General features: G+C 50.3%; 1 protein-coding gene across 1 annotated transcript in view; it reads right to left on the reverse strand.

Annotated features, from left to right (window-relative positions):
• Positions 1-14,879, reverse strand: part of ADCK1 (aarF domain containing kinase 1) — a 115,878-nt gene that overhangs the window by 33,695 nt on the left and 67,304 nt on the right. The window contains exon 5 of the mRNA XM_021679913.2: positions 8,067-8,225. Within this exon, the coding sequence (XP_021535588.2) occupies positions 8,067-8,225 (159 nt within the window). The remainder of the gene's footprint in view (positions 1-8,066; positions 8,226-14,879) is intronic.

The following is a 14,879-nucleotide window of genomic DNA, read 5'->3' on the forward strand; positions in this document are numbered from 1 at the left end:
AAGGACAAGGGAAGGAACCACAGTGAGCCTCCGTCATTCATTCGATCAAGAATTCCTGACTCCCTTGGGGCGTCTGGGTGGCTCAATCATTAAGCGTCTGCCTTTGGCTCAGGTCATGATCCCGTGTCCTGGGATCGAGCCCCGCATCGGGCTCCCTGCTCAGCGGGAAGCCTGCTTCTCCCTCTCCCACTCCCGCTGCTTGTGTTTCCTCTCTCGCTGTCTCTCTGTCAAATAAAATCTAAAAAAAAAAAAAAAAAAGAATTCCTGACTCCCTCCTAGGTAACTACCCAGGACCAGATGTGGGCGTACACAGGGAGCTACATGTACCCGAGTGGGGTCTCTACCTGGGGATGAGGCTTCTGGCCAAATGATAAATCCTCATGGTTTAATATATGGTCACTGTTATTTGTGAAATATCATTGCTATCCAAACAGCATTTGAAAGGCACTTTACAGATTTTTCTGTTACTAATCAATTATATAATTAGTCATTACTAGTACTATTGGTTATTACTAATACCTAATGTCATTAATCATAAAAGCAAAGATTTGATTGATTAATTGCTAGTAACTAATTTGTAAACTAATTCATAACCCAAAAAACTTTACAGTACTCATAAAGCTGGTTTCTAAAGCACTGTGTAGGTAATGGCTGAGTCACTCCCTTGGTTAATATAAAATGAGAGGGTCTGTTGGAATGGATGTCAGTGGTTCACCGCTTTATAAAAGGATACCCTCCTCTTTTATAGGAAGTCTACCAATTTGAAAATTTGATGCCAGCTATGAAGCCCAGAAAATGTACATACTCACATAATCTTGTACATAATTCAGGGGGGTTACCAACCCCTTGAACTTCAAGGGGTGGGGAGGGAAATGGGTCAGGTTAGGAGTCATCTGGTCCAAATCTAAAATGGTTTGGGTTGCTGCCATTAGGGACTCTTCTTGGCTGAGAAGAATAAAACAAAACCGTTTCACCTTCTGTTTTCATCCAATTCCCCTTCTAAGAGCCTGCCCTAAGTGGATTCATTTAAGTTTTTCCTTTTTGACAACAGCTGCAGTCAACTAAAATAAAACAGGTATTGTTATCAATTTGGCTTTTTGATTTTTCTCCCAAAATGTATCTTCTCCATAAAATTCTTCCAACAGCCAATGTTTCCACCAGTGCCTAGCACGTACTCTATATTCAGCAGATGTTTACTGAATATTCATGTGAATAACTGAGTGAATAAATGAGTGAATAAATGAACATTTCAAAGGGTTAGTCTTCTCCCTGGAGATGATTATATGTTCACATGTGTCTTACTCAAATAAATTAAGTTATTCTATTTCTGAGGTTTCAGTGGGGAAAGGGATTACCTCTGAATTTTCGGTGACCCCAGTTTTGGAATGCTTGAGAATTTTCTACGTGATTTGAAACCTTATGAGTCAATCAAGGTATGTTCAACAAAATTAACATTTCCTTCAAGGTAGAATAATGAAATTATTTTCCTATAGGGTCATTGGCTCGCAGGAGGAAAAATCAATTGTGAGCCACACAGAAATATAATGGAAAAAAGTCACACAAAAGTTTGGAAACTAGTGATTGCTATTTATAATAACAAAAAAAAAAAGGAAATTACCATTATTTAGTACCTACCCCATACCAGGCACTGTGCTATGAGGCACTTTATAAACATGCTCTCATTTAATCCTCTTCTTGCCCATTTTACAGAGAAAGAAACGTTCCTGGAGGTTAAAGCATTTCTCAAGGTCACAGCTTGTCATTTCAAATGCGGGACTTGGACCCAGGGTTTTTTCGCTCCTTTCTTTACACAGCCCTGACTCATGCAATGCAACACAGCATAATACAATAGGAAGTGTGAGATAAGGTGTAAAAAAAACCGTGGTGGACTGTTAAAACTGCAACCGAAGTAAGACTGACTGTTACTAAGTTATTATATCTTATAAAAGAAATAACGCTCTCTGGGAAAACAGCACGCTAAATAGAACGCCTGCACGGATCCGAACTGGTAAAAATGGATGTTCGACAAGGATCGAAAATCAATTCAGAGTGATGTAAATAGCTTGCCATTCATGGGGTTTATCTTTGCTCCGATAAGTTATTAAAGTGCACACTTTTTACAAAACAGAATTATAGGGTGGAGAGAAGCTTCCATGGGATAGTCTACATCTCTGGGGTTTTTTAATGTCTTTTAGAAAATAAAATCAGCTGTTGGAGTCTGTGCCAAAAAACATTACCTAGCCACCCACTGTTCAATCAACACATTCAGAAAAGAAACAAGATGACAGACAAGCGTGCACTAAAAATGTTGTTCAAAAAAACTCAACGACATGACCATCACAGGTCTTTATTTTTAGAGACCCTTGGCATGGGCCAGATGGTATCAAACAGTGGATTCGATTCTGGTGCTCAGACCAGAGTCCCACCCCCATGTGGGAGAGCACCTTGGGGACAGGTGGTACATGGAGAGCAGGAGTTAGATGCTTTAGGGAGTGACAGAGCAAGGGAATATTCATCATCAATTCCAGAAGCTTACGAGATAACAGGCAGCGATACGGGGTGGTGCTACTGGGACCTGGGGATTATGGCTTTCCCACCAGCTCGAAGGCCCTCTGAGTCCTGCCATGCTCTCTGACAGTGAGAACAACAGTGAGATCCAGCCGGCTGAGCTCCCTGCTACCGTGGGCAAGAGCTGGGGCAAAGCCAGCCCGCCAGCAGACGAACAGACTCTGCCTTGTCAGTTCACCCCTTCCTGCTGAATCATTGTTCCAATCTCTGGGCCCAATTAGTCTGGCTCTGGACAGCCACTCAAATCAATAAGAGTCACTGGCCGTGCATCTAGAAGTAGAGTTGCCCCAACTATTAAAGGGACAATATCAGGTGATAATGACAAAGCTGAAAAACACCCCTGGCTGTGCCCTTCTCTTTTGTGCAAAGTCACTAACACCGTCAGGTGCATCAAACACCATTTACCGAGACTTGGCTCCCACCCTCCTGCCATCATTCAACAGTCTATCCAAGAGACTGTCCCCTGCCCCAAGAGGAGTGCCAGGTGCGCAGGAGACACAAAACACGAAGGTGGCATGTGCTAGTAGGTGCCAACCCAAAAGCCATTTCTCTAACCTTCCTGGCTAACAGAACCCCAATTCTGTGCATCTTTCGTGTCCTTCGAGGAAGGCAGGCCTTAGCCTGAGAAGGTGAATCATGATCGGTCTTATGTCTCTTGCCGAGACTGATTTAGACTTGGGCATGTGGCCTACTTTTCGCCAATGAGAAATGAAGGAAATGCTATTGAGGGGCTCCTTTTTGATAAGGAATATGAGGGAAGAAACAGGCCCTCTTTGGCACTGGATGTCATCTACTTGTCACAGCAGGAACTGCTGCAGCTGTTTTGGGACCATGAGGAGCACTACCCAGAAGGGCAAGCCAGAGTAGAAGACAAAAGGAACCTGGGTCCTTAGAAACCACAGTGAAGTGCTGAATCAGTCAACCTTGGAACAGTCAACACTACTTCTAGGGGTCTTAAAATGTGACATAATATAGGTTACTATTATTTATACCACTTTTAGTTGGATTTTTCTGGTACCTGCAGCCTAAAGCATCTTAACTGATACAACCAGTAGCAGTCCCCCACCTCCTCACTCTCAAAAGCCTCACCCCCAGACCTGTCTATAGCAGATATGTATTTGGTTTTAGCAGCTCACCTCTTCAACTGCAAATATTCAAAGGTTACTCCTATTAGTCACTCTCTCCTTAGTATGAATTACTCTAGTCAGATTATCTTCCTCTCAAGACGATGCTGGGGGGCATCACAGAGTTGGAGAAGAAAGAGGGACAACAGCGGGCAGTGGGAGAGAGGCATGAGGATGCAAAGTACCTGGAGATGTCATAAAAGGAAGCACCAGAAAGCTACGCTTTTCCTCACCCTGTCTCCAAGCTGCTGGCGGCGAAGGTGGCCCTAATGCCCCCTTGAAATCACTCTTCTCCCGCTAACACACACGAGAACCTCCCTGGGGTTTTCATTCCTAAACCCAAGGTACTATTCTAGGTCAGGACTCAGGAAAAAAATTATAAGACTCATTTCAAATATCAAACGAAATGAGCTTTCCAGTTAGGCTCTGTCTTGGTTTACAGAGAAGGCTGAGCCAGGGAGGATGTTTTCCACTGGAGACCAAGCCCAGCGACAAGGCAGCACCATCGGTGATGCTGTTAAGGCTGACGGTGCACGGAGGTGGTGACCTCGGCCTCAGCCGCTGTTCACAAGCCACTCTGTACTCCGCACTCAGCTGCCAGGCCGTACTTCCCAAGGAAAGCATCTGATGCTTATCTCCAGGAGGAAGATGCCAAATCTTTATTAGCGCTATTATTGCTATTGACCTGCCGGCAGCCATCACTTAGGGAGTCAGCAAGGCTCTGCGTAGAGAAATGGTGTCAGCTGTCCTTCCAGCCCAAGTGGGTCCTGATGGCACCGCTGGGGGGAGGCAGGTTCCTGCCTGACACAGGAGTGGCTGCTGGGTCTCAGGACACCCAGGGATGCTCCGAGACTCCTAGTTCACTCCCAACCATGGCTGTTGCGTAGCCACTGACAGGTGCTCCAGAAAACTCGGGTTTCCAGATGGAAGCCCGGTGTCACTCAGGAACCCTGCTCCGGAGCCCTGGTCAGCTCCCCTTCTGTCACACAGAGCAGCTATTCCAAACCTTCACCCCCATCCCCGGCCTCCAACGCCACCTCCTACCCCCTCATTCTCAGCAGATGGTCTTGCCTCCTACTGCAGTGAAAAAAATAGGGCTATCAGGCTGGTACAACTCAGCTGCCCACTTTCCCTCCGCCATCCCCCTCTACCCCCTCATCTGCATGCAGCCTCACCACCTTCCTCCGGGCTCCAAACAAAGGCTGACCGAGGCTAACGCTTCCACCCGGGTCCTTACAGCCCGATCCCTGGAGTCTCCCCCAGGACCACACCTGTCAGTTACTTCTCTCTCCTGGATCTCCAGCCCCCCCACTCCATGGACACCCTCCCCATTAGCGACAGCCTGCTCCAGTCCCCGCCTCTAATCCTGTGCTTTGTTCTAAGTACCATAGGACCCTCCCCACTGTCACCTGAGTGACAACCATCTCCACTCCCTGGGGCCTCAGTTTACCCCCAGCCCCTCACCCCAATCTCCTTGCTCACCCCAAGGACTCTCAATCACCAAATCCAGAGGCCTTTTCCAGAGCTTTCCTAATTTTATCTCCCATTTGACAACACTGAGTAGTTCTGGCAGACTGTCTTTTCCCAAATGGCTGCAAAAATACCTCCCATTCTGATGCTCTTCTAGAACCTGGTCATGCCCCCATCAAGAAGTAGAGTATACCCCACCCTTTAAACTAAGGGAGCTTCGTGACTCTTGTTCTTACCAGCAGAGTAAGGAAGAAGTAGTGCTATGTGCCTGCCAAGGCTAGGTCATACAACGGTCATGTGCGTTCCGCCTGATTCTCGTGGGACACTCACTCTTGGAACCCAGCCACCATGCTGTGAGGAAGGCCCAACAGCTGTGGAGAGGCCTACCTGGAAGGACCCAAGGCCCTGCCCCCAGCCCTAGCTGGGCTGCCAGCCATGTGAGTGAGCCACCTGGAAGTGGATCTTCTGGTTCTGTGAGACCACCCAGCTGGCACCGCACGGAACGCGTGAGTCTCTCCACCAAGCCCTGCCCAGGTTGCAGATTCATAAGCAAAACACACGCCCGCTGTTTTAAGCTGCTCTCTTCTCTAGCTCTCTTCTCGAAGTTATTTCCACGGAATACAGCAGCACCGCTCAGTTCTGCTTCTCCTCCAATCTCTCTGGCCATGCCTTCTGCTTTCCTCCAGGAGCTTAACTTCCTGGGCGTGCTCCCTCGATGACGGTATTCTTCCCAGATCTCCCCTGTCCTCTCCTTTTCTCTTTGCTCCACCCTTCCAAGTGACCTTAACTACTCCCCCAGATTCACCTACCTACCGTGAGGCCCCTTGCTGCTAAATCCCGCATCTGTAGTTGCAGCCCGAATGCGGACCAGCAGAGCAATCCCAATCCAATCTCCTGACAGCAGGATCTGAGTTCTCCTGGTGGTTCCACCACCCATTGCACCCAGCTCGGAGATCATCCTGACCCCACTGCTCTCATAAGGAACTGCATTTTCCATCTAGGCTTGGCCCATGGGCAACACTGGTGGAACACTGGGGGAGAGAAGGAGGTGGAATCAAACGGATGCTCACACAGCATCCGTGGCTCCACCTCCCAGGTGACTGGCGCTGAAGCTGTGTGATCCACCTCCCAAAGAGCCAGAGCTCTACCAGTGACCCCAGCTCCCAGGCTCCGGAGAACCACCCCCTCTCCTCGTCCCTCCACCTTGAGGGTGGCAGCGGCTTCCGGCCCTTGGTAACTGTCTCGCCGTCCCATTTGGCCTCTCTGCAATTTCATCCCCTGGGAGCCCCATTTTCTCTTTTAAATTCCCTCTGTTGGAAATACCTAGCGCAATTTTGTTTCTTCCCAACTGGACCCTGACTGATACACTGGTTAAAGGCACCCAAACTTAATCATTTAACCTGGAAACCTACATTTTGTTTTATTCTCCTCCCATTCATTCCTACCAGTATTTGCCTCCACCCCATGGAAAGCTGCTCACAAAGTCCTGATGACTCTGCCCCTCGAGCCCATCCCTCCTCTTCAACTCCCACTACACTGCCCTGGGTCACATCATTATTTTTGGCTCAGACCAGTGCAGCAGCCCCTCCATTAGTCTCCCTGGCTACAGTCTTTCTGCCTTCCAATACATCCTCCAGACTGCCGATAGACTTTTGTTTCTAATGTACATCTGACCTCGACATTCCCCTGATTTAAAATTTTTAAATGGTTCCCCACCGACTACAGGAGAGAATCAGATCTGCTCAGTTCCATAGAAGATCTATATTTGCTCTGTATACTGTTCTGTGCCTTAGCCTGGAAGATCAGGCCGTCCATGTTGTCCTGCCTACCTTCCCAGCCCCATCTGCAACCACTCCCAGCCGTACCACCTGAACCAGCTCAAGTTCTTCTCCAAGCCCATCCTGTTGCTCTAAGACTGGGTCTTCGCACAGGCTCAGCTATCCTTCCCCTACCCCACTGTCTCCCCGGCCCCTCCGTGAAGCCCCGCCCCCAACAGACCAGACGCAGGGCTGAGGGCACCATGCAAACCCCCTTTGGCAGAGCTCACATCCCCACACTGTGGCTGTTCGTGTCCAGACCTGCCCTTCCACTAAACAGGGAAACCCCCCCGGGGAGGAAGATGGAGCTCCCTCACTCCTGTGTCCCCAGCACCCACCTAGTGCCTGGTGCAAAAGAGACCCTCCATGCGTGTGCGAAGCTTACTCAGGGTGAGCTGAGGAAACAGACCAAGAGTCCAGAATGGGGAAAGAGAACAGGGGAAGACAGCCTGCAGAGAAGGGGCAGGACACGCTGGCACGTTAAAAGCCTGCCCTCCTGGGCCGGGCGCTGGCCACCGTCCAGCCAGCGCCCAGCTCACCCTCCCTCGCTCCGGCGAAGGGCTAAAGAAGTCAAGAGACACCGTCTCCACCTGGGCTTTTCCTAGAACATTTTTAGGTAGACAAGCTTGTTCACTCAGAACAGGACATAAGCAAACATGGAATCTGCGTAAATATTTCTATGTGATCCTGTCATGTTTACATCCCGTGGTTGACCACATGCTCCCTTTTGTCATCGTTTAACAAAGTAAGATGTAACTTTTCTGCCCCCAAGGAAATCACTTTTGGTTCATCTCATTTCTTCAACATCCACCTGAGGTCTCATTGGCCCCAGCAGCTGTTCATCATGTTCTGAGACCATCCCCAGATAGTTCCTAGGAACAAATAAAGACGAACTGACCAACCCAGCCACGGGTCCCCCAGTCACAGCACTGTCATGATGCCTCCTTTGTCACGGTCTCAAGCTTTCCTCTCCTGGCCTGCTGTTCAAAGGGTCCCACTCCACCCAGCTCCCTTGAACCAGTGTCACCAAAGCCACCTAGTTTCCAGAGAAATATAAAATGAGGACCAAGGAAGGGCAGGCTCTCACCTCCATCAGAAGAATGTCCTTCGAACTCTGAGCCTGAACCTTTGGATGCTGGACCTTCACGGCCACCGTCCGCCCATCACGCAGCACCGCCTTGTGGACCTGGGCCAGGGAGGCGGCCCCCAGAGGGGTGTCATCAAAGCTCACAAACAAATCCTGAATCTGTCAAGAGTGGAGAGAGAACGGAGCAATTAAGATGACTCAGTTCAGTGAGAGGGAATGGGCCAGGCCAGGGCTGCCTGATGTCCCCCGATAGATTTTTTGCTCTATCAGTTGTATGCCAACCCAATGCCTTGCCTGGGCTCTTTACTGCCATGGAGATTCACAGCAGGCATGTGGAGAGAGAGAGAGAGAAAACACACGTGGAGGGTGTGCCCTCATAGGCATGCATGGGTGCCCTGAGCACCTCCTATTCAAGGCCAAAGAAGTGCTGTCTAGAATGTTCAGAACTGAGGACCATCTGCTCATTTAATTATGCACCATTGCATCCCTGGGGCTGTTACATATGCACATGAAATCAAGAGTTAACAGAACCTGGGCCCCAGGCAGCCCAATACAGGGATCAGATATTCTAACCCACCAACGTGGGAGAGCTCAAGACCCCAGTTTGGAGGTTCTAAACCCAATAGCCATCTCTTGTTCCTGCCTGAACAGCAGGCTCAACACGGGTCCCCCAGCCCACCCTTGGCCTGGCCACCTGGCAGAGACCCCAGGGCTGCACACCCCAGCCTCACTTTGGTCCCCGCCTGCAATGCCACCCAAAGGTGGCCTTGGGCAGATCCCTTGACCTTTCTCTACAAAATGGAATATGTGCTCCTTACTCTTCTGTCTTCTCTTCCCTTCTTCCTTCCCTCCTTCCCTCTTAGAAATGCCATACCAAATTTTCCTGAAGGAAAAAAAGTCTTTCTGACTTGAGTGATCACACCCACATGGTCCAGACATGAATATTCTACCAGATGGAAGGAGACTCCCAAAAGCCTTTTGCAAAAATGTCCAAGGCTGAAATTCTCACTCCCTCCATTTCTTGAAGTCCCTGTATAGCTTCCCAATCCTAGAAGATCCAGACATTCACACACACGAATATGTGTACACGCAGGATTAGTCCCATGGCCCTCCTTCTCACGTCCCCCAGGCTCTCACGCTGAGGCCCATTCAGTCCATGCCCCAGCTTCCCCTGGCCCCCGCTTTCTGCAGCAGGCACTCTCTCCTGTCCCTCAGCCCCCTCCTCCCCTTGGACTTCAGCAGTCAGATGACCCTCGGCCACCATCCCATCCCTCTGTTTGCTAGGCTGCACCAGCACCTTGCTAATCTCCCTCATAAATCACTCCCTCCAGTCCTGTCATCATTTTGTAGCTTTCACTAAATTCCATCCCATTTATCAGCATCCTTCAGAGGCCAAAGGTCCAGGCAACATGGGAGGGGCCCACACTTCTCTGTCACGGGAGATGGGTACAGATTGGCCTCCCTGTCCCCCTTCTTCACTGAGTTTTTATTTTTGCCCCTCCCAGTGCCTACCTCCCCCATCCTCCTTCCCCAACCACATACTTGTCTTTTTCCCTCCCTCCTAGGTTCAAGGTTGCCTGAGGACCAGATTCTCCCTACGTCAATCACCCTGGGTCTCTCCCTTTATCCTGGATTTGGGCTTGGCTTGGGAGAATGAAAGAACCACCATCCTTGTAGACCCCATTAGAACATCAGCTTCAAATGGGCAGAGATTTTTGTCTGTCTTGTTAGCTGCTGAATTCCCTGTGCTTAGAGTAGCACCAGAGGGGCACCTGGGTGGCTCAGTTAGTTAAGCATCTGCCTTAGTCTCAGGTCATGATCTTGGGGTCCTAGGATCCAGCCCCGCATCAGGCTCCCTGCTCAGTGGGGAGTCTGCTTCTCCCTCTCCCTCTGCTGCTCTCCCTGCTCATTCTCTCTCTCTCTCTCTCCCTCAAATAAATAAAATCTTAAAAAAAAAAAAAAAAAAGAATAGCACCATAACTAGTTGGTAGCAAATACATATTTGTTGAAAGACTGAATCCACTATTTTCTCCCTTGGAGAGGAACCGAATCAACTCTTTCTTCCTTTTCAAATGGCTGGACCTTCCTGCTCCCACACCCCTTCTAGTCTAAAGGCCTCCAATGTAAAAGCACATGTCTTGTGTGGGATTTACCCAGGTGGACTCCACCTGTTACAGCAGCGTGGGTGTGAGACCCCAGCCTGGCCAATCAGAACCCTGAATACCCTGGGTCACGCTGACGGGTTCAGAGATGGACACGTGACCCAACTGATCCAATCAGACTCAACTATTTCACTTTTGTTTGAACTGTGGGAGAAAAGATTCTTTCTCTCTGCTGAACTTGAAGGTAAAAATTGAAGTTGAAGCCTGGAGCTACCAGGAGTCCCAGAGTAGCAACAAGAGGAAAGCAGAGCCAAGAGACAGAGAGAGTGAATCTTGGTCACCATGGTTGGGCCCCTTGATCTACCCATGCCTGAATACCCACCCCATATTTCCCTTTTTTGCTTAAATCAGTTTGAGTTGTTTTCTGTCACACAGGACTGAAGGGGCTCTGACTGTAGTTCTTGGGTCCCATCTGGGTTAGGCAAAAGAAACATGGGCATGGGTGCCTGGCACCCTCAAGAGGCTCAATAAGTGTCAGTTCCTTTCCCTCCCCTCCCCGCTCTTGCTGGGACAGGGATCCAGGAATAGAAGGGAGGTAGACTTCAGCAACATTCCCAGCCATTACATAATGAAATGAACAAGAACTGCCTTTAGAAACCCTCTGGCTGTTCCTGAAGGAGCACCAAGGAGAATGCTTTCTGGAGCAGATCTGCAAACTCAGACCTCCCCTCCCAAGCAGCTGGAATGACCCCATCTGCCCACTGCAAAAGGACTTGGGGGTCATTTGACCCCATTCCCCACCCCAAGCCTCCACATGGCTCCCTGGTAACACTGGCTCATTCCCTAAGAAGGACAGCCAGGCTTCAAACCAGTGTCATTGCAGGGATGTTGCAGAGTCATTGCAACTGAAGAGTGACAGGGCATCACCAGGGCTGTGTGGCGAGAACAGCTGCCAGGAGCACTCCGGGGAGAGGGGAAGGAAGGAAAGGGCCGAGGCAAGCATCTCCCAATCTCCCAGGTAAGAGGAAGCCTGGTCCACCATACCCCCAGGGACTGAGAAGGGGGCCTCCCACCATTCCCTGTCCCCACCAGAGGAGGCAGGGTGTCTGGAGCTCAGGATACCACCCAAGCCCATGTGCCAACTCAGCACCCTGAACGAGGCCCAGCTGTGAGGACTTGCCCTAATTCCCCAGCTTGACCAGTGGAAGCAAAGAGAGGCATGGGAAATGCACCACTCACTCCGCACAGGGAACCTGTTGGGCAGATCCCCACCCCACCCCTGGCCACCGACCACCTCCCCAGGGCCCCTGCAGCCATGCTTTCCCCTCTATCGGGAAGCAAGTCACAACGCCCACACCCTCCTGTGCTTACACACACACACATACACACACACACACAATAATTGATTGCTAGTGAATGTTCCTAGCTGGCTTATAAAAAAGGTAATTAAAGATTGGTGCTGCAGCCTGTAATTAAATATGAATAAAGTATCTCTAAATGGAACCTTGATTCAAAGTGCTCAGTGAAGTACTTTACGCTGATAGATAGTAAGGAAAAATAGACCCTGTCCCGAAAGCAGAATTACACCCCCCCGTGCAGCTGACACCAAGGCCACCCCTCCCATCAGGCCCTTGGCCCCCAGCCCTCTGAGCAGAAAGCCATCAGCAGAAACCAACTGCAGCATGGGCAGCAATTAGATTCAAGCAGGGCCCTTAGCTGCCTCCAGTCACTTGCAGAAACCTGTCTCCCCTTCTTTTTTTTTTTTTTTTAAAGATTTTATTTATTTATTTGAGAGAGAGAATGAGATAGAGCATGAGAGGGGGAGGGTCAGAGGGAGAAGCAGGCTCCCTGCTGATCAGGGAGCCCGATGCGGGACTCGATCCCGGGACTCCAGGATCATGACCTGAGCCGAAGGCAGTCGCTTAACCAACTGAGCCACCCAGGCGCCCCCTGTCTCCCCTTCTAAGCCTGTCTTTCCCCTGTTCCTCTTTTTTTCCTCTGGGTCTGGCGGCAAAATCAATTAAGTAAAACAACTGCATTTTTAAATGACTAGTTATGTGCTTTTTAATTACTGTTGGCCCATGATTCAAATACATTGATGTCCCTGTCTAGAAAAGGAAAAATAATCGGGAAAAAAGCTTCTCCAGCTTTGTATGATCTGGTTTTTTAGGGGTGGGTGGGTGGGTGGGTGGGTGTGTGTGTGTGTGTGTTTAAAAGCAAGAGGTGGTGTTTTTTTATGAGCAGAAAACATCAGAAGGGCAAGAAGAAATGCGTCACCCCCCCATGGCTCAGGTTAAGACCTCAGCAGGCTGGCATCAGCTGGGGTCCAGGGAACCAAGACCACGTGACTCTATACCCAGGTACAGGGCAGAGAGAGAGAAGCTCCAGAAAGTTAGGTCTACAGCTTCCCATGAAACCAGTTCTCTGGGCAATGTTTCCAAAAGGCCACAGTGGGCAGCCAAGCACTGGCCAGGGTCCTCATTTCACCCAAAACAAGGCAACAGGAAGTCAGGATCTTCTGTAATAGCCATAATATGACTCCTGAGAGGAATTTCACTAAGTTTCTCCATCTGCCAGCCAGCCTCAGGCCCCTCACCAGCCCCAGGAAGGGCGATGTCCTGGATTTTCCAAGATGGCCCGATTTCAAATATTCCATCCTGCTGTGCCCAAAGTCATGCACATCAGACCCCTTCTGGATTTACTACATCAAATATCACTGATGCAAGATAACGCCAACCAATCTAACAAACCCAGAACCGGCTGGCTGCAGATGAAGAGGCAAGAGCTGGCCCCAAAGCAGGCAAGTCCAGGCCTAGCTGCCAAGGCCAGGCAGTTCCCACTTAGGAGCTGGGAAAATGGCCCATGGCACCTGGGGCAGGTTACCATGGCATCAGCTGCAAACATCTGGCTCTCGAGGTCTAGAGATGCCCCTCTCCCCATGCCTGGCTGGGTACCAGCAGCCATCCACGACAGTCTGATGGGGAGAGGGACAAGTCCCAGTACTAATGGAGTAGCTGGAGTGAACCCACCCCACTCCCCACCCCCAGCTTGAAGCTGACAAGACAGCTCCAGCTCCCTAGGACTCTGCAAAGCCCAGACTGCCTGCCTTGAGCAGAAAACCCACCATCACTTCCCACATGCCTCTGCTGGAAACCTACTCCTTCCTCTCGGCACCGTTTCCCAGGACCTGCCCCAGGCACCCCTCCGTCTCACTGTCACCCCGCCGGCTACCTCACTTTGCTCCTGCTTAAATGTGCCTGGTTTGTATCCTGCCTGTTCAGGGTCATTCCCGCCCCCTCTAAGTAACACCTGACACTGACAGCAAATAGGTGGCACGTGCCCTCTCATCCCCCCTGCAGTGGCTTTAAACTGTGTCCACAGGTACTTAAATACTCCTCCCTTTGAGAGGAGCAGCCTACTGCCCACCTCTGAGCGTGAGAGAGATTAAGGACCCTTCCGGTCCTCTCCTGGAGAGCGTGCTCCCGGAGCAGCAAGTGCCATATCATGAGGACACTCAAGCAGCCCGTGGAGAGGTCCAGGGGTAAGGAACCAAGGCCTCCTGCCCACAGTAAACCATCCTGGAAACAGATTCTCCTTCCCCACTCAGGCCTTCAGATGCCTGCAGCGCCCTGCCAACACCCTGACTATACCCTCACAGAGACTGAGCCAGAACCACCCTGCAAGGCAGGCCCAAGTTCCAGGCCCAAAGAAACTGTACCACATCAAATGTTTGCTATTTGGGGGTAATTTGCTGTGCAGCAAAAGCTAACAAGTACACCCCATGCACACCCATGGCAGACATCACTAATCGATCCCAGCGTTCATTTCTGCTGTGCGCCCAGACGATGCCTCAGAATCTCTCTCCACGCGGTGCTCCAGGCTGCCACTACCAACTGACCGGAGTTAATACAGGAAATGAAACCAATCTGCCATTCCTCAGTTCGAGTCACTCAATCAGCAAATACTGACCTGCAGGCCTGCCACATGACAGAAACCACACTAGGTACACGGGCCAACAAAACAGACACCATCTCTGGCCGTGAGGAGACCTCAGTCCACATAATAAGGCAACAGCCTCTGGAAAACATACTTGCATTTCAGCAGGGCCTGCTGGAGACAGTGCCCCCCGCCCAGTGCCAATTCACCCAACCCTGACAGGACTTTCTGGAGAGGTCAGAAGAGGGGACCTCCGATATCACGATGTAGCCGCTGGGGGGCCGGGGGAGAGGACAAGGAATCCAAGTGTCTTTTTGTCCCCACTCAATAGCTGCCCTGCCTCAAGGTGGGAATACCCCCACCTCCAGCTTCCCACACAGAGCAATTTATTATAATACAAATAATAATGAGAATAACACCTCGAGGACACAGAGTCCCTGTCTTCCGTGGAATCTGCATTCATTCTGGAGTTCTGGAAGATCAAACCATCCGTTCTGCAGAGCCATTAGCTATTGCTACTGCCTAGCTGGGAAGAAAGAACAAAGGGGGACAGCGGCAGAACCTGAGGTCTTTCTGGACAAGGGTCAACCACAGAAATTACAAAACAGTGTTGCTGTCTAAATTTGCCCAAGGAGGCTGGCACAAGGCTCAACTCCTACCAATTTGCTAAGAGCCTCCAGGTATAGGATAATCATCCACCTGGCTCTGCCAAGGGCAACAAGTTCAGCCCGAGCTTCCTTCCTCCCACAGGACGGTGACCAGCAGCTGACAAAGA

Source organism: Neomonachus schauinslandi, chromosome 9 (assembly GCF_002201575.2).
Source record: "Neomonachus schauinslandi chromosome 9, ASM220157v2, whole genome shotgun sequence".
In the NCBI taxonomy this organism is placed as follows: domain Eukaryota; kingdom Metazoa; phylum Chordata; class Mammalia; order Carnivora; family Phocidae; genus Neomonachus; species Neomonachus schauinslandi.